This window comes from Agelaius phoeniceus (genome assembly GCF_051311805.1).
Source record: "Agelaius phoeniceus isolate bAgePho1 chromosome W unlocalized genomic scaffold, bAgePho1.hap1 SUPER_W_unloc_1, whole genome shotgun sequence".
NCBI lineage: Eukaryota > Metazoa > Chordata > Aves > Passeriformes > Icteridae > Agelaius > Agelaius phoeniceus.
In genome coordinates, this window is record NW_027509866.1 from 2,175,423 (window position 1) to 2,201,920 (window position 26,498).

Below are 26,498 nucleotides of genomic sequence, written 5' to 3' on the forward strand. Positions count from 1 at the left end.
TGAATAAATGGGTGGTTTTTAGCCCTAAGCCTTCTGATCTGAGTCTGTGTCATCTCTGATTCAGTGGTGACATTTGGGGATTTGTGGGGGCGATTGGGGATCCTTTTTGCACCTCGAGACCCAACAGGAGCTTCTCTAATAAACTGTGCCTGAAGCTCCCACTGTGGCCATGACAGGAACCCCTGTGAGTGTCTGGGACATCCTGGCTCTTTGGCAGCCTGGGCACTCCTGGGATGTCACCGTGGAGCCCCCGTGAGTGCCTGTGACAGATGGGTGCCTTTGCAGCCCAAGGTGCCCTGGGATGTCACCATGGAATGGCTGTGACTGCCTCTGACCACAGGGCTCTTTACCATCCCTAGAAAGCCCTGGGAGGTCTCCATGGAGCCCCTGTCCATGCCTGTGGCATTCCAGCTCTGGAACAGCCTGGAGACTCTTGGAAATCCCCATGGAACCCCTCTGAGGGCCTGTAAAAAAACTGATCCTTAGCAGGCAGCCATCGCCAGTCTGCTGTTGCTATGCTCCATTTCCGTGGCAACCATCCCCAGCCCCCTGTTGCTATGGTCAGTTTCCATGGCAACCATCCCCAGCCCCCTGTTGCTACGGTCAGTTTCCATGGCAAGCATCACCAGCCCCCTGTTGCTATGGTCAGTTTCCATGGCAACCATCCCCAGCCCCCTGCTGCTATGCTCAGTCCCTTGGCAGCTCCATGGAGACCCCATGCCAGTGGTGGTTGCCATGGACACCAGCTCAGGCCTGCAGCCAGAGCCCGTTGCCATGGCAACCATTGGCAGCCCCATCCCCAGGCTGATGGGATCCCAGAAGCACAGAATGGGCTGAGCTGGGAGGGACCCATCAGGATCCTCCAGTGCAACTGCTGGCCCTGCACAGGACACCCCAACAATGCCAGCCTGGGCCTGGCAGCGCTGGCCAAACGCTGCTGCAGCTCAGAGAGCCCTGGAGCTGGGACCCTGCCCTGGGGAGCCTGGCCAGGGCCCCAGCAGCCTCTCGCCAAAAACCTTTTCCTGACATCCAAGCTGAGCCTGCCCCAACTCAGCTGCAGCCGCTCCCTCCACTCCTGTCCCTGGGCACCAGAGGGAAGAGGTTCCCACAGCCCCAGCCAGGGACCCGCTCCCAAGGCTGCTGCCATGGCCACCAGGGCTGGCACCAGCTGGGATGCTCGGTTTCCACGGGCCGGGCTTCAGCAATGGGATTCCCCAATTTCCTGCTCCCGCTAAAACCGCGCTGCCCTCGCTGCCCTCCCGCCTCCCATGGAAAGCACAAAAGGCAAAGATCCCGGGCTGGGATAAGAACAATTTAATGGGAACAGCAACGAGATAAGGAACAAACAGGAACAGAAAAAATATTGATAACAGAAGGGATAAATAAAACTGTTTACAGGGAAAACTACAACACAACTCACAGGGTCTGCCTGGGTACAATTTTTCCTGCCTGGAAAGGACACCCTTCTCCTCAGGGAGAGAGAGAGAGAGAGAGTCCCTTTTCTGCCCCTGGCAATGACCTGAGGTGGGAGTGAATGTAATGACAGGGCCATGGCCAGACCCTCATGTTTTTCAATGCCACATCAGGTCATTGGCAAGGGCAGGACAAGGTACAGGTGTCTTCCCAGCATGGATCACTGGGAACATGGATCACCAGGGCTCTTTCCAATCTGGCTTCTCCCATGGGGGATGAAGCTGGAGTGGTGCATGAAGCTGTTCCTGCAATTGGGGCATTTGCAGGCCTTTCCTTACCGGTGACTCCGTTGGTGTCTGGTCAAGCTAGAGCTGTTGGTGAAGCTCTTCCCACACTGGGGACACTCGTAGGGCCTCTCCCCAGTGTGGATGCGCTGGTGGGTGACAAGGTGGGAGTTTTGCTTGAAGCCCTTCCCGCAGTCAGGGCAGCGGAAGGGCCTCTCATCCGTGTGAATCTGCGCATGCAGGAGGAGATTTGAGCTGGTCTGAAACCTCTTCCCACACGTGGGTCACTCGTAGGGCCTGTCCCCAGTGTGGATGATCTGGTGCCTGATGAGGTGGGACTTGCGCTTGAAGCCCTTCCTGCAATCAGGGCAGCGGAAGGGCCTCTCCTCTGTGTGAATCTGCTGGTGCCTGCCGAGATCACGGCTGGTCTGAAACCTCTTCTGACACTCAGGACACTCGTAGGGCCTCTCCCCAGTGTGGATGCATTGGAGGGTCAAAAGGGTGGATCTGCAGCTGAAGCCCTTCCCACACTCCCCCCAGCCCAGTGTGCTCCAAGGAGGAAAGACCCACCCTGATCCAGGAAGGTGGACAGAGCTTCAGCCAGAGCTCAGAGCTGGTGGTCCCTGAGCAGCTTCACGATGGGGAGAAGCCCCACAAGTGCTTGGAGTGTGGGAAGAGCTTCAGGCAGAGCAGCACCCTGAGCAACCACCAGATGATCCACACCGGGGAGAGGTCCTACGAGTGTCCTCAGTGTCAGAAGAGGTTTCACACCAGCTCCCATCTCCTCCCCCACCAGCTGATTCCCATGGATGAGAGGCCCGTCCCCTGCCCTGACTGTGGGAAGGGCTTCAAGCGCAACTCCCACCTCATCAGGCTCCAGCACATCCACACCAGGGAGACTGGTGTGGCCTTACGAGTGTGGGGAATGTGGGATGAGTTTTAGCCAGAGCTCAAACCTGATCTGCCACCAGAGGACCCACACCAGTGAATGGCCCTATGAATGTGGGGAATGTGGAAAGAGCTTCAGGCAGAAGTCCCTCTTGATCTGCCACCAGCGCATCCATACTGGGGAGAGGCCCTATGAGTGTCCCACCTGTGGGAAGAACTTCATCCAGAGCAATGACTTGACCAGACACCAATGGAGACACCAGTAAGGGAAGTCCTGTGAATGCTCCAAGTTCAGGAGGAGCTTTATGCCTAGTTCCAGCTTCATCCCCCATTGGAGGATCCATATTGGGAAGAGCCCTGGTGATCCATTTTCCCTCTGATCCATGCTGGGAAGACACCTGTCCCTTTTCCTGCTCCTACCAATGGCATGAGGTGGGAATGAAGCACATGAGGGTCTGGCCATGGCCCTGTCATTACATTCAGTCCCACCTCAGGTCATTGCCAGGGACAGGAAAGGGACTCTCTCTTTCTGTCCCGGAGAAGAAGGGCGTCCTTTCCAGGCAGGAGGAAATAAAATGCTGGAAAGAGCCAGTCAGTTGTGTTGTACTTTTCCCTGTATATAATTTTCCTATTCCTTCTGTTATCAATATTGTTTCTATTCCTGTTTGTTCCTTATCTTGTTTGTGTTCCCAATAAATTGTTCTTATCCCAGCCTGGGATCTTTGTCTTTTGTGCTTTCCATGGCAGGCGGGAGGGCAGCGAGGGCAGCGCGGTTTTAGCGGGAGCAGGAAATTGGGGAATCCCATTGCTGAAGCCCGGCCCGTGGAAACCGAGCATCCCAGCTGGTGCCAGCCCCGGTGGCCATGGCAGCAGCCTTGGGAGCGGGTCCCTGGCTGGGGCTGTGGGAACCTCTTCCCCCTGGTGCCCAGGGACAGGAGTGGAGGGAGCGGCTGCAGCTGAGTCGGGGCAGGCTCAGCTTGGATGTCAGGAAAAGGTTTTTGGCCAGAGGCTGCTGGGGCCCTGGCCAGGCTCCCCAGGGCAGGGTCCCAGCTCCAGGGCTCTCTGAGCTGCAGCAGCGTTTGGCCAGCGCTGCCAGGCCCAGGCTGGCATTGTTGGGGTGTCCTGTGCAGGGCCAGCAGTTGCACTGGAGGATCCTGATGGGTCCCTCCCAGCTCAGCCAATTCTGTGCTTCTGGGATCCCATGGGCCTTGGGATGGGGCTGCCAATGGTTGCCATGGCAACGGGCTCTGGCTGCAGGCCTGCGCTGGTGTCCATGGCAACCACCCCTGGCATGGGGTCTCCATGGAGCTGCCAAGGGACTGAGCATAGCAACAGGGGGCGGGGGATGGTGTCCATGGAAACTGACCATAGCAACAGGGGGCTGGGGATGGTTGCCATGGAAATGGAGCATAGCAACAGGGTTGCTGGTGATGGTTGCCTGCTAAGGATCAGATTTGTCACAGGCCCTCAGAGGGGTTCCATGGGGACTTTCCAAGAGTCTCCAGGCTGTTCCAGAGCTGGAATGTCACAGGCAGAGCCAGGAGCTCCATGGAGACCTCCCAGGGCTTTCTGGGATGGTAAAGAGCCCTGTGGTCAGAGGCAGTCACAGCCATTCCATGGTGACATCCCAGAGCACCTTGGGCTGCAAAGGCACCCATCTGTCACAGGCACTCACGGGGGCTCCACAGTGACATCCCAGGAGTGCCCAGGCTGCCAAAGAGCCGGGATGTCCCAGACACTCACAGGGGTTCCTCTCATGGGCACAGTGGGAGCTTCAGGCAAAGTTGATTAGAGAAGCTCCTGTTGGGTCACGAGGTGCAGAAAGGATCCCCAATAGCCCCCACAGATCCCCAAATGTCACCACTGAATCAGAGATGACACAGACTCAGATCAGAAGGCTAAGGGCTAAAAGCCACCTGTTTTTTCAATCCTCTTCTTTTATATCTTGGTTTGCTACAGGTGGACCTCATTGGTCATTTAATCAACACAATTCACATGATTGGCCAATTAAGCCAACACCCTTTAGTAAACAACTTTATGGAAAAAAGCCAATGTATAAGAAACATTGTAGAGGCACCAGTTATTGATGTTTGTTTCATGTTGGGCCTTTCTGGGGGCTCCCTGGATGGGGGAAACCCTCTGTAGCAGTTCTGTGCCAGGTAAAAGGAGATGCATGGGACTTTTTCAGTCTTCAGCGTCTTGTTTTTTCTTATCTTATCTGAAGTTTTGCATTGCTATCCACACCAGGCTCAACATGCTGGGAAAACACCTCAAAATGGTACTAAAATGAATGGTTTAAAGGTCGTTTAAAGTTTTCTCATCCAATTAATTCTTAAAACCTACATTATTTCTACTTATCAACCACTAACTCATCCCTTGACTGTCCACATAACCTCTGCACTGTGCTTTCCTTGACCAATCACCCTGTGCCAACAACACTGCAGAAAATGGAGTAGATGAAGAAGAAGACAGGGACTACACCCCAATTCCTGCATCTTGCTTCCTATCTAGACCATACTAAAAATCCGAAAACCTAAATTTCTCACCCAAGGGACATAGTATGCTACTCTCTATTACCTATTCCACACCTTAGTAAATTCTAATCGCGCACAAAGTCCTGGAAGTCCTCTCCATGGGCGAAGGTTAAAGGCAGTGTTTCTCTGGGGGTCAGGACACCTCAGAGCAGATAGAGAAATATTCCCTGGGTGTGCCTGGGTGTGCCCTGGGTTCCCACAGATTTAATCTAAAATCTTTTAACCCTTAACATGTCAAGTTACCCAAAAATGTTCCAGGTAAGCAGGATTAGAAGGAGAAGAAATAGAGAACAACAGAAAGACAGAAGATCCATAGAAAGACACGCACATGGGCACCAACTGCTCTGGTTCCAGCATCACCAACAGAGGAACCCCAGGACAAAGCAGGATCCAGACCCTGGGCTGGCCTCGTGCTCTGGCTTTTAACCCCCTGGGCCTTCATGGCCCCGCCCCTGGGGTGGGACTGCCAGTTGCTTGTCCAATCAGAGACAGGGTAGCACCAGCTGCTGGTGTGTGATTGATTGACAGCTGGGCCAATCAGAGCTGGGTTAGCACCGCCCCTGCTGTGTGATTGGCAGCTCTGCCAGGCCAGGGCTGGGGGCGGGGCTCTGTCCCACCACAAACCAAGGCCTGACCCGGCCCTGGCTCCACACGGGCATTCCGAGCATCCCAAGGTGTCTCGGGACATGGATCTCATCCAGCCTCTGACAGCGACCACGGTGACACTACGGAACCTCATGGAGCCATGGCTCAGTTGTGACAATGGAGATCCAAGGAAACAATGGTGAGACTGTGGAATCCAGGAATCATGGAATCAAGGAGACCATTGTGCAAATCATGGGCCCTATGGAAGCAAGGATCAATGATCAATCTGTGGTTTGATTGTGATTGATTTAAAATAGAAACAAGGAGCCATTGTTTCACAGCGGGGCTGCGTGGGGCCAATGGACCCTTGTGACTCTGTTGGGGCTCATGAAACCAAGAAGCCATTGTGACATTGCCAGGCCTCATGGAATCAAGGAGACCATTGTGACAGTGTTAGGACCCATGAAGTCAATGGAACATGGGACAGGTCTGCCTGGTTTGGCCTCCTGGGGGCTGTCTGACAGGTCCCACTGAATTTGGCATGTCAAGGGCCACTTCCCATCTGACCGTGAAGCACTGGGGCTCCGTGCTTTTATTCCCATGGGAAAGAACTGTCTTTCTTGTCTAGTCTCCCATGGCCAAAATGGGAATCCTGCATCTAAAATTCTCTATATCCAAGGGTTACTCCCAGACAAAATCTGCCCATACAGTCAAGTCTGGCCAGCCTTGGCCTCTGGTGACTGCCTCTCATCTGCCCCTGCACCACTGGGGCTCACTTGTTTCCTTCCTATGGAGACCATTGTGACACTGCAGGGCGTTGTGGAACCAATGGGCCATGGTGACACTGCAGGCCCTTGTGGAACCTGTGACACTGTAGGAACTTGTGGAATCAAGGGGAACATTGTGACCCTGCAGGGTACCATGGATCCAAGGGGCCACTGTGACACTGTGGGGCCTCGTGGAACAAAGGACATCTTTGTGGCTCTGTTGGGCCACATGGTCCCAAGGGGCCAGTGTGAAGCAGCAGGGCTTTGTGGAACCAAGAGGCCATTGCTGCATTTCAGGGCCTCGTGGAGCCAAAGGGTCGTTGTGATCCTGCAGGGCACTGTGGATCCATGGAGAGCATTGTGGCACTACAAGGCCCCATGGAATCATGGAGACCATTGTGACCCTGCAGGGCCTCATGGAAGGAAGGAGCCATTGTGACACTATGGGAACTTGTGGAACCAAGGGAATCATTGTTGCACTACTGGGCCCCAATGGAACCAAGGGGCCATTGGACACAGCCAGGCTTCATGGAACCAATAGATTATTATAACTCTGTGGGGCCTTGTGGAACCATGGAGACTATGAAGATCCTTAAGGACTTGTGTAACCAAGGGGCCATTATGACACCTGAGGGCCTCATGGGAGCAAGGAGCCATTGTGACACTGCAGGGCCCTGTGGAACCAAGGGAACATGAAACAGGTGTGGCTGCCTTGGCCTCCCAGGGGTCACCTGACAAGCCTGGCTGACCTTGGAATGTGGAAGGCCACTCCCATCTGCCCCTGAAACACTGGGGCTCTGGGCTCTTCTTTTTATGGAAAAGAACTGTCCGTTTTTTCCAGGCATCCATGGCCAAAATTAGGATTCCACCTCCAAATTTTTTTGTATCCAAGGATTGCTCCCAGACAAAAGTTGCCAGGACAGACAAGTCTAGCTGGTCTTTGACTCCTGAGGAGCAGCACTCACGTGTTTTCCAATCACTGGAAAGGGCTCTGTGCTTTTCTTTTTGTGGAAAAAATGATCCTTCTCCAGGCACAAATGTCTGAAATTAGGACTCCGCATTCATAATTTCAAATATCCAAGGGTTGCTCCAGGCAAACCTGCCAGGACAGACAGGTCAGGCTTGCCTTGGCCTCTGGTGGTTGCCGTTCATCAGCTCCTGAAACACGGGGGCTCCGTGGTTTCCTTCCTATCGAGACCAATGTGACACTTGGGAGCCTTGTGAAATGCAGGGGCCATTGTGACACTGCAGAGCACCATGGATCCAAGGGACCATTGTGACACTGTGGGGCCCTGTGGAACCAAGGACATCATTGTGGCTCTGTTGGCCACATGGTCCCAAGGGGCCAGAGCAAAGCAGCGGTGTGGGAGTTAGCCCAGGTGTAACTCAGAGTCAGACAGAATTTACCCCCAAAGAATTGGGCATGAGTCTCTGGGAATCATTTGTTTAACTCAGGGTGAGTTTGAGAGTCCCCCCATAAGCCTTTAGTGTTGCTATGCTAAGTTGTCCAAGTTCTCCTCCCCTATTGGTTACTTGTTTCCCCTATAGGGTTATTGTTCCAGAGTGTTCTACCCTCAAGTGTATATTTTGTTGCTTTGCCTTTATCTCAGGTCTTTGAATCCCACCCCTCCTACTGTGCTCGACTTCTCCGTGTTTATTGTTTTTCACCCTGTTACTAAAGTTCTTTTTGGGCAACTCCATTGATCCTGCTTGTAGGAGCGTCAGGGTGAAGGACAGTTGGGACGGACTGAGACGAGAGATCTCTGAAGCCAGGTCTTGGAACTTGTGGTTTATTGCAAAGGGTGTGGGTGCAGGGGCCTTGTTTGGAGCTGCCAGCCACAGCTCGGAGCAGGCCCGAGAGAGGAGCTCGAAAGAGGCGCCCAAAATGGATGCCCAAAAGAGGAGGGGAGTTCCCATTACAATACAATAAATCTTCTTCTGTGCTGCATATTCTAATTTTCACTAACCAATCTAGTACAAGATACAAATCTTATAGCATTTACATACAGCCTATAAGAATCATTACATTACCATACTGTGTTACATTTTAAACCCTAAAAACTCCTCTTTGGACCCCTTCTGCCAAGCTAGTAGGGTCTGCTCTGACCCTTGGACCTGTCTGCAAGCAGAGGGTATTGTTTCATCAAAAGAAGATTACCTTCAGCTGGCCATATCATTGTTTTCCAGTTGTTCAGTAACTAAGGCTTGGTATCTCAAAGCTTGCTTTCATTTTAATCTCACTTATAGTTTCCATATTCTCAAATTTTTTTGCCAGGCAATCATATTTATAAGGCTTTCCTGTTTCATCTTCCCCAGCATCTGCTCCTTTTCATTTTCACCACCCGTGCCCTGAAGTTGGGGAACCAGAAAGGTTTGTCACAGCCACCCTCATTGCAACCTTTGGTGCCCGAACAGGGGCCCTGACATTCAGTCATGTCAGCTGGGGTTAGCTGATGGATAGGCCAGCGCTCCCCGGGATTGTGGATTGTGCTGGGCCAGCAGATTCATCATTGCTTTGATGGACCTCGGCCAGGATCCACAGGGACAGCGACAGTTTCACCTGTGTAGGATTGCAGGTGGGTTTGGGGAAATGCAGGACAATTATTGCCCATTTTGCCACTGTGTTTTTACAATATGCATCCACATCTCATAACTGATTTGGGGTGTTCCAGTGGCTGCTCCACCTAAAGTGGAGAAAGAGAAAAATGGGCAGCCAGATGTCCAAAGTAGAAAGGCGTGTATATGGATGCTTTAAGTTAATTCTCACTGATCATGACCAAATATCTTCAAAGTACAAATTAAAATGAATCGTGAAGTGGATCATTAAAAATTTTCCAGATGCCCCTGAGCCTGACCATCCTCCCTCCATCTTGGTTCCTCCACTTCCTGCTACCACAGCCTTCTCTTCTGCCCCGAATGAACCTTCAGACTCCACCCCCACAACTGCGGGTCACGCCCCCACTGTCAATCATTCCACCTCCACCCTGGGCCATGCTCCAGAAGACCAGCCTGGAAGTCCGCCATCCTAAATCAAGGCCCTTTCTCCCCAACACCTGACAAAATGGCAGCGCCCTTTGCCTCACCCTCTGGCAACAATATAACCCCATGGTCAATGATACTAAGCCCAACTGTCACACTATTTCTAATCTGAATGTTTTTGCTCCAAGGTATTCTTCCTCCCCAGAAGACAGTTTGGATTCCCCAGAGCCACCTCGCCCCTCAATCCCAGAATATCCCTGGGAAAGGAAGAAGACCTGCAAATAGTCTCAAAATTACTTATTGCCCCCGTATGTTATGAAAGAAGGGGGCAGAATCCCAGGTGTCAGCCATTGGTTTATGAGGAAATCAAGCAGCTGTGTTGGGCAGCTAAAGACCATAGAAAGGACTCATCTTATTTTATTGGCCTAATGAGGGCCATGTTTACAACACATCTTAACCCTGTATAATTTAAAATATATTATGACCATGTTGTTGTCACCTACAGAATACACCCTGTAGGAAGGGGGATGGAAGTGTTTACTAAATCAATTAATAGCAGACTATGCTAATAATGAGGCAAGGGCAGAATTGACAAACAACCATCTAGCTGGAGAAGGACAACACAGCCTACCAGATGATCAAGCAGCAGGTATCCCCAGAGAAGGATTGGATGATATCAAAGAGATGGCTTTGAAAGCTTTAATCCAGGTATTGGATGGTAGCACCCCCAATTTGGACTGCCTTGGGTGGCTGCAGCTAAAGCTTTAGGACAATCAGACCATCCTGGGTGCCTGTTGAGTAAGCAAACCAATGCTGCCTCCCTCACACTGAGTGGCTGCTCTCAGACACAGAGACCATCAGACACGCCACCTTGCAGAACAGCGATAGAGTTTTTCCTCTGGGCACATGGGCATGGCTGTGTAGACTCTGAGGGCATGTGCTGCATGAACCTCTCCAGCCACAGCGAGTCAATCCACAAGAGCATTCAGGTACTGAAGGAAGGGTTCAAGAAGCTTCAAGTGGAAAACAAGGACTGGGTCAATAAACTCTTCCAATCCATGGGACTAAAGGGTTGGATGAGGTCTACTAAAAGAGGTCTATTAATTCTCTTAGTGGTTGTTGTTGTATTGTTAATTGTCCCATGTTTGTTTGGATGATTTTAGAAAATCTTATAAAATTCTTTCATTTCTATCTTTGTTGTAAAACAGAAAGGGGGAAGACACCCAACACAGGCTCCTCATGGACTCCTTGGAGGTGACAATTGGAGGCCAGGATGGCCCAAAAACCTCTCAGAGACTCAGTGTGGGAAGGAAAATCCTTGAAAGTACCTAAAAGTATTCTTAAATCCATAAAATACCTGAAAAACCTTGAGTATCTCAAGGCATTAATGAGCCCCACTGAGTGTCAGTACAAAGCTCTCCAGGGACTCGTTAAAGCAGATAATTGGGGCCATGATTGCACAAACCTCTCATAGAATTGGTATCAAAAGGGAAACACCAAGTACCTTCAAATAACTGAAGTACCCTGAAGCATTAATGAGCCCCAGTGAGTGTTGTTACTGACAAAGCCTCTCCAGGGACTAATTACAGCAGATAATTGGAGGCCATGAGTGCACAAACCTCTCAGAGACTCCAAGGCAAAAGCCAAACCAAAAGCCCTTTGAAAAACCTGCAGTCCCTGCAGGGAGCATGAAGGAGCCCCCAGGGCCATTGCTGAGCAAGGCTCCCCAGGGACTCCTTGCAGCAGATCCTTGAGGCCACTGGGATGTGGGCTAGGGGGGGATGCTGAGGGCAGCACAAGGGGCTGACAGTGCCCAGCCTGGCTGGGGCTGTGCCAGGAGGCCCCAGGGCCTCAGGACAAGGTGTCTCCTCCCAGCCCTTGCTGGCACAGACCCTGCTGTGCCCCAGGGCACCAAGACTTGGCTTCTCTTTGTCCCCACCTGTCATCACTGCCTGCAGTTCTCTGCCCTGCCTGGGGCCTGGGGACACTTGCTCAGTCGTGTCCCTCTCTGGGACCCATTAAAAGTCCAAGAAACTTTGGAGTTGGATTCTGCCTTGGAGTTCTGCAGGGGTTTCTTCAGCTGCCTCTCAGGGACTGATGTTCAGGGCCTGAGCACAAAGGCCCAGAGGCTGATTAAAGTCCTTGTGCTGTGTCTGTGCTGCTGAGCTGGGCTGGGCTCCTGGCACAGAGGCAGCTCCTGCTCACCAAGAAGAGCTTCAAAAGCACATTTCTCTTGATGAGCAGCTCTTGTGCCAGCCCAGCAGGGCTGGGGCACTGCCTGCAGCCAGCCCGGGCACAGCCCAGAGGCACAGAGAGCTTCAATCAGTCAGGGCTGGGAAGGGGCTGAGAAGTGCCTGGGGCACAATCACTGCCAGCCCTTGGCACAGGAACCTCTGGCTGCAGGACAATGCAGCTGCAGCTCCTGGAGCCATCTCCTCAAGCTGGAACATGCCAATGCCTGCAGAGCCTGTGAGTCCATTCTCTGCTTGTCTCTTGTGCAGAGCAGCCAGGGGTGCCCAGGGCTGTCCTGCAGAGCAGGGTCCTGCAGCCCAGGGCGCTGTGCTGGGGCAGGGACTCTGCTGCCTGCCAGGGACAGCTCTCAGCCAGCCCTGGCAGCTGCTCCCAGCACTGGGGGACAAGATCTGGGTGGCAGGAGACAGCTGGTGAGGCTTGGAAGTGTTCTCCTTGTGTGGGGAGGATGCTGCATTGTTCAGGACTGCTCCCAGCATGGCATTTAACTGCAGAACATTTCCAAGGAGGTTATACAGGGAGCACAGCAAGGCAGGGGCTGCATGAGAGGGAAAATCCTGCTTTATTAAATGACTGTTCTGGGTTGCCTGTATGTGAAATTGCACATAGGTATTAATCTCTCAGTTCAGCCTGTGAAAAATAAAAAAAAGTTTCCCTTTCATCTGATTAAACCTGTCAGAGAGAGAAATCAGCGCAGGGCCCCTCACAGGCAGCATCAGTGTCGCTTTTCCAGCCTCCTCAGGGTTGCTTTGACGTTGCCATCAGAGCCTGCAGAGCCAGAGCTGCCCCTGGGCAGTGCCTGAGCTGGGAGGGCTCTGCAGGGCAGAGCTGAGCCCCCAGGGCTGGGCTGGCCTCTGGCAGCACTGGCAGGGCCCAGCCCTGGGCACAGGGAAGCAGCTGCTGGCAGGGACAGCTCCAGGCAGCAGAGCCCTGGGCAGGCAGTGGGGGGAAAGTGCCCCCAGCCTCTGCTGGGATATTTCAAGTCCTCTCCAAACCCAACTAATCCATGATTACTTTTCTTACAGATCCCCTTGCCAAGGCACCACAGCAAATGTCCAACAGCAGCTGCATCAGGCACTTCCTCCTGCTGGCATTGGCAGACACGCGGCAGCTGCAGCTCCTGCACTTCTGCCTCTTGCTGGGCATCTCCCTGGCTGCCCTCCTGGGCAACGGCCTCATCATCAGCGCCGTAGCCTGCGGCCACCACCTGCACACGCCCATGTTCTTCTTCCTGCTCAACCTGGCCCTCGCTGACCTGGGCTCCATCTGCACCACTGTCCCCAAAGCCATGCACAATTCCCTCTGGGACACCAGCAACATCTCCTACACTGGATGTGCTGCTCAGCTCTTTTTCTTTATGTTCTTCATCTCAGCAGAATTTTCCCTGCTGACCATCATGTGCTACGACCGCTACGTGTCCATCTGCAAACCCCTGCACTACGGGACCCTCCTGGGCAGCAGAGCTTGTGCCCACATGGCAGCAGCTGCCTGGGCCAGTGCCTTTCTCTATTCACTGCTGCACACGGCCAATACATTTTCCCTGCCCCTGTGCCATGGCAATGCCCTGGGCCAGTTCTTCTGTGAAATCCCCCAGGTACTCAAGCTGTCCTGCTCCAAATCCTATCTCAGGGAACTGGGGCTTCTTGCTTTTAGTGGCTTTTTGGTATTTGGCTGTTTTGTGTTCATTGTTTTCTCCTATGTGCAAATCTTCAGGGCTGTGCTGAAGATCCCCTCTGAGCAGGGACGGCACAAAGCCTTTTCCACCTGCCTTCCTCACCTGGCTGTCATCTCCCTGTTCCTCACCACTGGCACATTTGCTCATCTGAAGCCCCCTTCCCTGTCCTCCCCATCCCTGGATCTGGCCGTGTCAGTTCTGTACTCGGTGGTGCCTCCAACCCTGAACCCCCTCATCTACAGCCTGAGGAACCAGGAGCTCAAGGCTGCTGTGAAGAGACTGATGACTGGATGCTTTCGGAAACAGTAAACTGCTGGCCAGTTTCTGCAAATTACTTTAAATAAAAGTCATCTTTGACACTTCTTGTTGGTTTCATTTTCATGGTCCTTTGTCTTTCTTTTACTTTTTTCATATTGTCCACAAAGAAATGTCATTGTTTTTGCCATTTCTCATTTTTTTTCTCTCCACTTTCCCTGTGGCCCCACACTGTTTCAATGAGGGGCTGCGCTCTTGATGGGTTTAAATGAACTAAAGGATCTCCCAGCAGAGTTTTCTGCAGAGATGCCCTTTTGTTGCCTTCTCTGGAGCTGCAGCAGCAATGTCTGTGTGCAGAGCTGGGGCAGATCAGTGCTGGCCCAGCAGCTGTGCCCAGCAGCAGCAGCAGCAGCAGCACTTGGTGTTGCCAGTGCTGCTGGTGTGGCCCTGCCCCGCTGCCCTGGTGGCCCTGGTGTTGCTGCAGGGCCTGAGTGCTCTCGGGGCCGGGCACAGCCCTGGGGGTGGCAGTGCCGGGGCTGCAGCAGGGACAGGCCATGGGCACTGCTGGGGCAGCGCTGACGCCTCAGGCCAGGCCCTGGGGGTTCCAGGCTCCTTGCCCAGGCTCTCTCAAGAACACAGCCAGGCCAATGCTCAGCACAGAAACCCCTGTCAGCAGCCCCAGGCTGGCCGTGGGCAGGCTGGGGGCAAACAGCATGGCTGGGGCTCTGCAAGGGCCCTGGGGCAGACGGGAAGGAGCAGCAGAGCAGGGGCTGATCCATGCCCAGTGCGCTGCACAGCCCAGGGCAGCGTCCCAGAGCGTCCTCATGCAGCTGCCAACAACATCCCCCCTCTGCAGCCCTGGCCTCTCCCCCAGCTCACACAGGTGCCCCATCCTTGCAGGCACAGACACGGCAGCACTGCCTCAGCAGCCCCTGTTTGCATTGCACACAGCAGGGCCAGCACCCCCATGCTGTTGCTGTGGGGACATGAACCTGAGGGAGCACAAATGCCATCAGCCCCTGGGGCCAGCAAGGCCTGCGGGACACCAGGGAAACCACTCAGCTTTGTCCTGGCCTCTGCACTCAGCCAGAAATTTGTTCCCATCAGCTGGGAGTTTCCTGTGCCACTGCAGACGCTGTTGCTCAGAGCCAGGGCTGCCTGGCAGCCACCCCCAAACTGCCCTGAGAATTTCTTTGGCTTCACCTTTGCTTTCTTTACTCCTCCTGCTACAAATTTCTTCCTCTTGCCCACCCCAGGGGGCCCAGAACTGGACACAGCACTCGAGGTGCTGCCCAAGCAGTGCCCCCGAGCAGAGTAGAAGAATCCCTGCCCTGCTCCTGCTGGCCACACCGTTCCTGATCCAGGCCAGGAGCCATTGGCCTTCTTGGCCACCTGGGCACACTGCTGCCTCATGTCCAGCCTGCTGTCCATCAGTCCCTGCAGGTCCCTTTCTGCCTGGCTGCTCTCCAGCCACTCTGTCCCCAGCCTGCAGCACTGGGGCCAAATATCAGGGCCTGGCACTTGGATTTGTTAAACCTCACCTTGTTGGATTCATCCCCCGGATCCAGCCTTTCAAGGTTCCTGTGTAGAGCACTCCTATGTTCCCTCATATCAAAACTCACATCCAGCTTGGTGTCATATGCAAAGATCTCCTTGGTTCCATGGGGCCCCTCAGTGTCACAATGGCCTCTTGGTTACACCAGGCCCTGCACTGTCACACTGGTCTCCTTGGTTCCATGGGGCCCCAAAATGTGACAATGGACTCTTTGGTTTCATGGGGCTTCACAGTGTCACAATGTTCTCGTTGGTGCTGCAGTTTCACAGTGGCCCCTTGGTTCCATGGGGCCCCAGGGTGTCACAATGGCCCCATGGTCACATGAGGTCCCACACTGTCACCATGGTCTCTGTGGTTCCAAAAGTCCCCTCAGTGTCACAATGGACTCCTTGTTTCCACAAGGCCACACAGTGTCACAGCATTATTCCAGATCCCTTGAGGCCCCAACGTGTCACAGTGGCCCCTTGGTTACACAGGATCCTGCAGTGTCACAATGTCCCCTTGGTGCCATGAGGCCCCGCAGTGTCAGAACGGCCCCTTGGTTCCACTGGGCCCTGCAGTCTCCCAATGGTCCCCTTGGTTTTGCAGTGTCAAAATGGTGAAACCTCTTGGTTCCACGAGGCCCAGCAGTGTCACAATGGCCTCTGTGGTTCCACGAGGACCCAGAGTGTCACGGGGCACTCCCTGATTCCATTTGGCCCCACAGCACCACCATGGACCCCTGGTTCTGTGGGGCTGCACAGTGTCACCATGGTCCTCTTAGTTCCACAAGGCCCTGCAGTGTCACAGTGGCCCCAGAGTGTCCCAATCATCACAGAATGACAGAATCAAATAGGCTGGAAAAGACCTTTGGGATCATCAAGTCCAACCAATGCCCTAATACTGCCTTGTCACCCAGACCATGCCACTGAGTGCCACTGCAGAGGGACAGTGACTCTGCCACCTCCCCTCTGGCCAGCCCATTCCAGTTCCCACTCACCCTTTCTGTGAAAAACTCCTTCCTATTGTCCAGCCTGAGCCTCCCCTGGTGCAGCTTAAGGCTGGGTCTTCTTGTCCTGCCCTCCAGCAGATCCACACTCACACCCAGCTTGGTGCCATCTGCAATTTGTGAATGCTGAACTCGATCCCCTCACCAAGATCATCAGTGAAGATATTAAACAGGACTGGGCCCAGCACAGATCCCTGGGGACAGCACCAGTGCCTGGACACCAGCTGGGTGCAGCACCATCCCCACCACTCTCTGGGCCCAGCCTCCAGCCAGCTCTTAAATCTCCCAGCCAGGAGGGAACCTGCCCAAGCCGTGGGCTGCAGCTTTTCCAGGGAATGCTGTCAGAGACAGAGTCAAAGGCTTTGCTGGAGTCCAGGCACACAACATCCACAGCCTTTCCCACATCCACAGGTGGGTCACCTGGGCATAAAGGAGACCAGGTTGGTCAGGCAGGACCTGCCACCCCTAAATCCACGCTGGCTGGCTCTGATCCCTGGGCCATCCTGTGGGTGCCCTGTGATGGCACTCAAGGTGATCTGTTCCATAACCTTGCCAGGCACCCAGGTCAGGCTGACAGGCCTGGAGTTCCCCAGCTCCTCCTTCCAGCCCTTCCTGGGGATGGGCTCACCCTGGCACCTCCAGTGCTCTGGGACCTCCCTGCTGAGCCAGGACTGATGGTAAATGATGGAGAGCAGCCTGGGGAGCTCATCCACAGCTCCCTCATCCCCCTGGGATGGATCCCATCTGATCCCATACACCTGTGAGCGTCTGAGTGGCTCAGCAGGTCCCCAGCTGCTTCCTCCTGGATTCCAGGTGGCTGTTCTGCTCCCTGTGCCCATCTACCAGCTCAGGAGAACACTTGTCCTGAGGACAGCCTGTCCTAATATTGAAAATTGAGACAAACAAGGTGTTAAGTAGCTCAGCCTTTTCCTTATCTTTAGTTACTATATTCCCCATTCCATCCAATGAAGAGTGGAGGTTCTCCTTCTCCCTCCTTTTGCCATAAATTTTTTTATAAAAACATTTTTATTTTTTTTCAGAAGCTGATAGGTTAAGTTCTGATTGAGTTTTCAACTCTCAACTTTTCTTTCTACATAATGTAAGGACATCCTTAAACACTTCCTGAGTTGTCAGTCCGTTTTCCCCTTGACTTCCCACAAAATCTCCATGTGGAGCCAGGACAGTCATTTTCCTCACTGGCTCATCTTTTGCCACACTGGGACAGGCAGCTCCTTCCCTCTTAAGATTACTTTCTTGAAATGTGTCCATCCTTCCCAGCCCTCTTTGTTTTTAAGGGCTGTTTCTCTTTAAAAAATCAGTACCCAATTTGGTACTCCCCAAATCAGCATCCTAAACAGGCCAAAGTCTGCCCTTCCTAATTCCAGTGTAGAAGATTTGTTGCTGCCCCTCCTTCTTTCACAGAACATTGAAAACTTGATTATTTCATGGTCACTGTGCCCCAGGCAGCCTCTGAGCCCCACATCCGCCCCCAGCCCTTCTCTGTTTGTGAACAGCAGCAGACAGAGCTTTCCATGGCAGTGGGAGTGTCACCAAAGATTCAGTGAAACAGAAAAATCTTTTTAACCCCAGTGTAGCATTAAGAAGCAGCATTCTTTATTCAGCTGGATGCACGGGGGAGAGCTCCTCCCAAAGCCCTGCAGGCTGAGTACAGGAAAGTTTCTGTTTATATTCTCTATTTTGCACACATATTCATTGATTGTCTTGGACTAAACATACATATGATAATCATTTCCCCAAAATCATTAGCATATTTCCCCTCCCCTTTACCCATGTGTTGTTCTGTCCTGGGGGTTTCTCTGGTGGTCCCTGCTGGTCGTGGACCCCAATGTTCCAGTGGGCCTGGCTGAGCTGGCAGGACCCTGAGGCTGCTGAACTTCCAGTTCCCCTTCTCACACAATGGGCCTTGTGTGGTTTCCATAGGCCTGGGGTTATGGAGAACAAGCTCCAGGTGTCAGCTCACCTGGTGTAGGCAATTGATCATCTGGTAGCATGAGGTCACAGAGTGGGATATGACATCACAGAGTGGGGGATGTGAGGTCATGGAGATGTTATGACATCATAGGCCATATCTGTGACACCACATGGCAGAATTCTGACATCAAAGAGCAGATGATGACATCAGAGATTTGGCTGTGACATCAGAGGCCAGCTGTGTGACATTAGAGAAGGGGCTGTGACATCACAGAGCAGGCTGTGGCATCCCAGAGGGGCTGTGTGACATCCCAGCAGGGCTGTGTCAGGTCACTGGGTTGGTCACTCGGCCCCAGCTCCCCCTCACAGTTTCTCCCAACAAGTCCAATGCTGTCCATGCCCAGCGGGGTCCCTGTCCCCCGGGATCCCCCTGGCCCACCTGGAGCCACAGCCTCCACCAAAGGATGTTCCACAGGATCCACCCCAGAGCCTGACATGGGGACAAGGGGCCAGGGCTGTGTGACCAGGACATCAAGGACGGGCATTATCCAGGTCACTGTGGCCTGGGTTGGGTTGCCCAGGGCAGGAAAGATGTCTGGCAGCTGGAGCAGGGTCTGGGAAGGGCCTCCAAGGTGGGGCTGGAGCCCTTGGGCTGTGAGCAGAGGCTGAGGGAGATGGGCTTGTCCAGCCCAGAGCAGGGAAGGCTGAGGGGCTCCTCATCCCAGCCTGGCAGTGCCAGCAAGGAGGGGATGGAGAACACAGAGCCAGGCTCTTCACCGGGGGCCTGGTGGGAGACAAAAGCCAATGGGTGGAAGGGGAAAGAGGGGAGATCAGCCAGGACCAGAGGAGATGAAATGAGTCAGGCTGGTTTCAGCATTTCCTCAACACCAAGAGCAGCCTGATTTCCCTTCTCCATCCACCACTGACAGCTTTGCAAATCAGGAATTGTTGGAGCTGTTTTGCCCCCACTCCAGGATGAGCATCCTGATACCAAAAGTTAATTGTGTTTATATCTATCACAGAACCACATTTGTGTGAAAATAATGTTAGAATGGAAATGTGGATGGAGGACACATCAGATGCTGCTGGGACATTGCACTTAGCTCAGGGAAGAGTGTGATTGTTATTAAATTGTATCCTGTTCAACCATGATCTGTTGGCCATGAGGAGAAGCTTTCTGTGCCTCTGAGTCTCACCAGTTCCTTACCCCCAAAGGACACAAACCTGATGAGTTGTGGTTCCCACTCCAGTGCTGGCACTGGCACCTCCCTCCATCCCCAGAGCAGAGCTCCCTTGTCCCAGAGAGTCCCTGGCAATGCAGGGATGAAGGAAACAGGACAGGCTGGGGGGATCAGGGGCAAGGCACAGCCAGGGATTTGGGGTGGTTGTGAGCCCAGGGCAGGACCCCGCCCTTGGCCTTGCTGAACCTCATCCCATTGTCCTGGGCCCTTGGCTCCAGCCTGCCCAGATCCCTCTGCAGAGCTTCCTGCCCTCCAGCACAGCCACACTCCCACCCAGCTTGGGCTCACCTGGCAACTGACTGAGGGTGCCCTCAATGGCCTCGTCCAGATCAGCAATAAAGAGACTGAACTGACTTGGCCCAAATCCTGAGTCCTGGGGACACCCCTGGATGTGACTCCATTCCTCAGCTGCTCTGAGTGCCCGGGTTGATTGAGGGAAGTCCTGGGGTGTGGGTAGGGACAAAGTGTGATTGTCTGCCATGAAGGGTCTTGATTTTCAAATCTGTTAAAACTGCATTAGGAGGTGCTGGCAGTCACTATCAAGTGGACATTGCTGATATCTATCTATAAACAGGAAAAGAAAACTTAAACGGGGAAAACAATTCTCTCTGCATTGTTTTCAATATAGCATATTCACTTTGAATACAATTGTGAAATGTGTCTAATTAACTAGAGAAGAATTGAAAACTTAATTATTCGCATGGGCTTGTCTTGTTTGGGGGTTTCGAACAAATGTTTATGAGCGTTTGTCACTGAATTCCTGAACTGAAGAGCTCAAGAAAGAAGTGGCCTCTGTAGTAATAAAATTCATCAGCAACTCCAAGATGCTGACGATCCATCTCCATCAGGGCGGCAATGAACAGAAATGGGCACAGCTTTGTGGCTGCTGTCCCAGCTTTGGAATGGGCCCTGGGCCTGGAGCAGGAGCAGCTCTTGAGGGCCCCAAGGCCCTGGCTCTTGTGCTGCCCTGGGCAGATGGGATGGCAGCAGGGGCTGCAGAGCTCTCAGCACCTCAGGCCGAGGGGAGCAGGGCAGCCAGGGAGCCTCCTTTGGCCTTGGCCAAGCACCTTCCCCCATGGCTGGGGCTGAGTCCTGTGGCAGCTGCAGCTGCTGCTGTGGCCTTGGCAGGGGCTGAGGCCGTGGGGCCAGTGCCCAGAGCAGCCTGGGCTGAGCAGAGCTGTGGGGCCAGAGCCGGCTGGGCTGGGCTGGGCTCAGAGAGGCCCTTGGTGCTGCCCAGAGCTCAGGGCAGCTGGCAGAGCTTGCAGGGAGCTGGGCTGGGCTCCGAGAGCCTGGCCCAGAAACCATCAGTGTCCATCTCAGCCTGGCTGAGCGTGCAGGGGCAGGACTCAGGCCAGGCCTTGTGGGGCAGGGCCAGCGCCTGTGCAAGGCATTGCAAACAGGCAAGTGGCCAGAGAGGAGGCTGCTCTGTGCCCTTGGTGGCACGGACAGAGCAGGGAGGGGGCCCAGGACATTTGTCAGCGCCAGCCTCTGTGCCCATGCGTTGGCAGCCCTGGCTGCTGAGCCCAGCTTTGGCCTGGGCTGAGTTTGGCTGTGGCCCAGCTCCATCCTCCTGCGGGGCTCAGGGCCTGTTCCCGGCCATGGCCAGCCCTGGCTGCCTCTCTGCTGGCCCAGAGGCCGGCAGAGCCCGGGGCAGGGCTGTCTGTGCAGCCCCACAGGTGCCACGGGCTCTGCAGGAGCTGGCAGAGGCTGCCCAGCAGGGAGGCCATGGGGCACAGAGCCCCAAGGCTGCTGTGGGCACCACGGCACAGGGGCCGTTCCCAGCCACAATGCTCCTGGCCTGGGCTGGGCCTGCCCAGGGGCTGGGCGACCATGGCTGGGCCAGCACAGGGCCACAAAGGGGCCACGCAGCCACTGCCGGGGCTGACAGCAAGGCCAGGCACACACAAGCAATTGCTGAGCATGGCCTGCGCTGGCCAGGCCTGACTGTGCCAAAGGCAGAGCTCAGCTGCCCTTGGGGGCTGCAGCAACACTCCAGAGCCCAAAGAGCCTCCATGGCTGTGCTGGAGACCAAGGCTGCAGCAGGGAAATGCAGGGCTGCTGCGGGATGAGGAGGCCATTGAATTCCAGCACACACCTCAGCTCTCTGATGATCCCGGCACCATGCTGGGCCCTGTTTCAGACTGGAGCAGAGCAGATGTTGATGGCACAGGAGCGCTGTGGGGCTGTCAGGGACCTGCAGCTTGCAAGGTGCTCTGCTGTCCCTCAGGTGCTCTTGGAGAGATCCAATCCCAGCTGGGCACCTCAGGGCACAAGTGGCACTGCCTGTTCATGGGGACACAACTGATGTCTGCCTGGAAAGGGGCACAGGTGTTAATACCTGTTAGTTTTATAATATACAAGCAAATCTTTATTATCTGGGTCATTTGATTACTTTTTAAGAAATGGCCAAGTTTTCCCACAAGGAATAAGAATTTCCTGGAGGTGTACTGATGGCAGGAGGAGAAATACTGATCTTGCCTTCTACTGGTGTCACCAATATTCTGTTCATTGTTTCCTCTCCCTCCTTCTTCAAGTATTTACAGCTCTCTTGTTTAAATGGCCATGTCAAAGGACATCTCTTCATTTAGAGTAGGTGGATACATGTGCTTCCTACTGCTCTCTGATTTCCTTTTCCAGGTGCTCTCTGGTAAGTCATATGCTTCTCAACCAACTGGTTTCATGCTTTGAGTAACAGGAAGTGTCACAGGCTTTCTGATGTTCAAAAAAAATTATATTAGTCAAAATCTTATTTGTGTTTCACTCTTATAAAGAATTACCTTTTCCTATGTCTTTGTCTGAAGTTTTTCCTGTATGGACATCCCTTGGGGATGGGACACATGTCAGATGCTGCTGGGACATCACAGAGAGCTGAGGGAAGAGCTGTGATGGTTCTTAAACTGTTCAAATATTCATCTTCTATTTGTTGGCAAGAAACTTTTCTGTGCCTCTGAGTGTCACCAGGCCCTGAGCCCAAAGGACACAAACCTGATGAGTTGTGGTTCCCACTGCAGGGGCTGCACTTGGACCTTGGCTCTGCACAGGAGAGCTCTTCATCCCCTTTCTCTCTTTTCCTCCCTCTGGGCATGGAGGGAGCTCCTGACTTCAGCCAGTGACTCGTGTGTGCAAAGAGCAAATCTGGGCAGAATCGGGGCAGGGAGGGTTTGGGGGGGACATTGGGATCTGTGCTGGGTACAGAAGGTGTTTTCCATTGCTCTGAGACTGTCTGCTGTGGAAAGTGGATTTAATATCCAGCAGAGGAATGACTTTTGCATTTGATGGAGCTGTGCCTTCCCTTGGCTTTGTTGGCTGACAAGAAATGAACATCCCTCTGTGTCTCGGGCAGCTCCTTCTGCAAGGAAAGCAGGTGGGAGTTGGAGCCAAGGAGCTGAAAGCTGCAGGTGCAGCCTGGGCTGGAGGGAGCTCAGATTTGCACAAGGCTGCTCTGAGTGCCAGGGCTTGGATGGGGGAAATGGTGGGGTGGGGGTAGGGACAGAGTCTGATTGATTGTCAGCCATGAAGGGTCTTGATTTTCATATCTATTCAAACTGCATGAGGAGGTACTTGGATTCAGTGTGAATCAGAGATTGCATGTCTCAATGAATTCACAGGAAAACAAAACTAAACAGGACCTAAAAAATCTTTTCTCGCTGCCTTTTTAAATATCATGTATACAGTTTGAATACAGTACTGAGATCTACTTAACCACAAAGGATTTGAAAATTAAAATCAAATGATTCCCAGAGGCTTGGTTTGTTAAGGTGTTCTGAATGTTAATGAGCCCTGGGACACTGAATTCCTGAACTGAGGAGCTGAAGGCTGAACAAGTGATTTGGAAAATTAAATCAAATTATTCCCAGAGGCTTGGCTTGTTCTGGTGTTCTGAATGTTCATGAGCCCTGGGACACTGAATTCCTGCACTGAAGAGCTGAAGGCTGAACAAGCCTCTGGAGCAGGGAAATTCAGCAGCAGCCTCCACGTTGCTGAGGATGTCAGCAGCCCCCAGTGAGGCCATCCCTGCCCAGAGACCGTGGGGGAATGGGCAGACAAGGAGAGCGTCCCTGGGGCTGGGGCAGCACAACTCAGAGGCACCAGCGGCTCCAGCTGGGCAATGGAGTGTGGAATGTGGCTGGGAAAGCCCTGCCTGGGCTGGGCCAAGCAGGACACACAAGCACTGACCCCCATCTCCCAAACAACTCTCTCAATGAGACATTTAAAAGGAATTTACTGTTGTTTGTGTCCTCTGAGTTGGATGTGCTGGAGAAATACCAACAAGGGATTTTCAGGAGCTCAAAGCAACAAAACAGACTTTACTGGCAAATTTAGAAAATCAGAGAAACTTTGGCAAAAGGTTTAATACAATATTGAATCAACACGAAACACTTCTCAAAGCATTAACTTGGCCCATTCAACTTCACAAACTCGTAGCTTGTTCAATTTTAAGTTAATCAAAATTTGCAAGGGGACAAAAATAGAAGAAGACCCAGGAAGAGAGAAAAATGTGGAAGAATAGACAAGAACCCTAGTGGGAAGAGATGATGGAGTGGCTTTTGCTGGACTCTTTTTGTACAGCCATGGACAGAACCATGTTCCTTGTGATACAGAGACTGCATTCTAGGGGGAGGCAATGGCCACAGAGCCAAGAGGGTTCAGTGTTGATGCCCCTCGGCCCCAGAGGGTGAAAAATATGGGGGGGACAGGTGTCCCAAAGGAGAGATTGTGGGGACAGGTGTCCCAAAGGAGAGACTGTGCCTTTTTTGGATCGGGAGAGAGCATCCTTAAAAAAAGACAACCCTAGAAGCAGCTCTGGTCTGCGTTCAGTGGTGAGAGCACTGGACATGAAAGGAAGAGGTCACGACGGCAGATGTACTCCGGGCAGTGCCACGAGTGACACAGAAACACACGAGGCTTCAGCTGTGTTTCCAGGGGAAGCCCATGGCACAAGAAGGACTCCTCTCCTCTTGATGAACTGAGGATTGATTGTTTGAAGAGTGGTGCTGGACTAAGAGTTGGTGATTTGGGGAATAGATGCATTGTGTTGGAAATTTTGTGGGGGGAGGAGGAAATGTATTTGTAAGGTTTTCATTTTCCTTGTGTGTGTTCCTTTTTATCTGTAGTTGCAGTGTAGTTAATAAAGTTTTGTTTTCTTTCTTCCCTAAGTAGGAGCCTGCTTTGCTTATTCCTGGTCACATCTCCCAGCAGAAACCAGGGAGAAGGTATCGTCATGGGGGAACTGGCATTGTGCCAGTTTCAAACCATGACACTGTGTGACATCACAGAGGCTGTGTGACATCACAGGTGACTGTGTGAAAACAGAGGGGCTGTGTGATGTCACAGAAGGCTGTGTGACGTCACAGGGGCTGTGTGAGGTCACTGGGGAGGTCACTCTGCCCCGGCCCCCCTCACAGTTCCCCCCAGAGCAGTCCAACCCTGCTCGTGCACAGCGGGGTCCCCTGTCCCCCCGGGTCCCCCCGCCCCCGGCGCCGCAGCCTCCCCCAGAGGATGTTCCACGAGATCGACCCCAGAGCCTGACACGGGGACGGGGGGCCGGGGCCCTGGGGGTGGCACAGGGGGACAGGGACCCCCCGGCAGCGTCCCCGTGTCCCCCAGGGCCAGAGCCTGGGCCAGGGCTCCTTCACCCTGGTACCAACGAGGCCTTGAGAGCGCTGAAAAAATCCCCAGCAAGGGATTAGCAGAATCCAGATTTAATATTAAGGGACAGCAGCACAAAGTTCCTTGGCAAGAGTCACTCTGCTTCTGACTGGACACTTCAGGCACACCAAGGAAACAAAGCAACAACAAAACAAAAAAAAATCCAGACAATCAAACCTGAAATGAGCCAAGAACTGTCCCTCTGTGTGTGTGTGTGACAAAAGGACAGTGAGGGCAAGGATAAAAGGAATATGGCCCAAAAGCTAAACAGAGCTCAAACCTAATAGGACTTAACTTCTACCTTAATCATAACTTCTGCCTTCAACTTGACAACTTAGCAAAAGAACAGCACTTAACAGTATTTAACCTAACTTACAACCTATGACTTAATGATTTAATAGTGCAATAACCCTTAACAATATTCAACTTAGCTTATAACTTACATTAAGCATACAACTTAGAAAAAAACCCAACTCTTAACAGCATTTAACTTAGCTTACAGCTTGTGACTTAACGTCACTTACGTGCCTGACTGGCTCAGCTATCCAAGGCTCTCAAACCCCTCAGAGAGCAGCATTTCTGCCACATTTCCCCAGCACAGGCACTCCTGTGTGCACACAAAGAGTCAGTGCAAGGCACCTGGGAGAAATTCCCCTGAGGGCAGGAAATGCCCTCAGGGCATCAGGATCCCTGTGGATCCCTGTGGATCCTTTGGCATCTCCCCAGCGGGTGAAGGCCTGAGCCTGGAGGAGTGGGGGGATCGGCCCAGGCTCCGTCGTTGTTGGGGATCCCCGAGTGCAGCAAACGGGAGAGTTCCCAGCTGGGAGAGGCCCCACTCAGAGGGAGTCGCTGGCCCAGGAGAGCTCCAAGGGCTCCTTTTGGAGCGCTGTTTGCAGGGCCCCAAGAGAGGGGCTTCAGTCCCAGCAATGGTTCATCCTGGCCACACTTGGCACCAACAGCTTTCTTTGGCAGTGTGAGAACAGGGATGTTGTCCCACGGAGGGAACAAAACCAGTTCCCAGGGCTGCTCCTCCAGAAAGCAGGAGCTGGTTGGGCAGCAGCAGTGCCTGGAGCAGACAGTGTTTGTGATGAGCTGCAGAGAAGCTGAGCCCAGGGGCTGTTGGCCAAGGCCGAGCCCCAAGGAGCATTTCTCAGCTGGCAGGGCGGCCTGAGAAGGGGAGGGGGGAATGCAGCAGCACAGGGCCCATGGAACCAAGGGAGCATTGTGACACTGTGGGGCCCTGTGAGACCAGGGGACCATTGTGACACTGTGGGGCCCTGTGAGACCAAGGGACCATTGTGACACTGTGGGGCCTCATGGAACCAGTGAGACCATTGTGGCCCTGGGAGTCCCCACAGAAACAAGAGGACCATTGTGATACTGTGGGGCCTCCTGAAACCAAGATGTCTTTGTGACACTGCAGGGCTGCATGGAACCAAAGGTCCATTGTGACAATGCATGGCTCATGGAATAGAGGAGTCATGTGACACTGTGGGGCCTGGG

At 53.3% G+C, this 26,498-nt stretch overlaps 1 protein-coding gene and 1 long non-coding RNA gene across 2 annotated transcripts in view; both read left to right on the forward strand.

Annotated features, from left to right (window-relative positions):
* LOC143692506 (uncharacterized) overlaps positions 1-26,498 on the forward strand; it is a 194,254-nt gene that overhangs the window by 132,620 nt on the left and 35,136 nt on the right. The window lies entirely within an intron of this gene.
* LOC143692505 (olfactory receptor 14J1-like) lies at positions 12,752-13,684 on the forward strand. The gene has a single exon (XM_077172740.1). It carries the CDS (start codon positions 12,752-12,754, stop codon positions 13,682-13,684), a length of 933 nt encoding a protein of 310 aa, XP_077028855.1.

Excerpts from the sequence above, each read along its gene's own strand:
- LOC143692505 (XM_077172740.1), top strand. The coding sequence starts at position 12,752 with ATGTCCAACAGCAGCTGCATCAGGCACTTCCTCCTGCTGGCATTGGCA.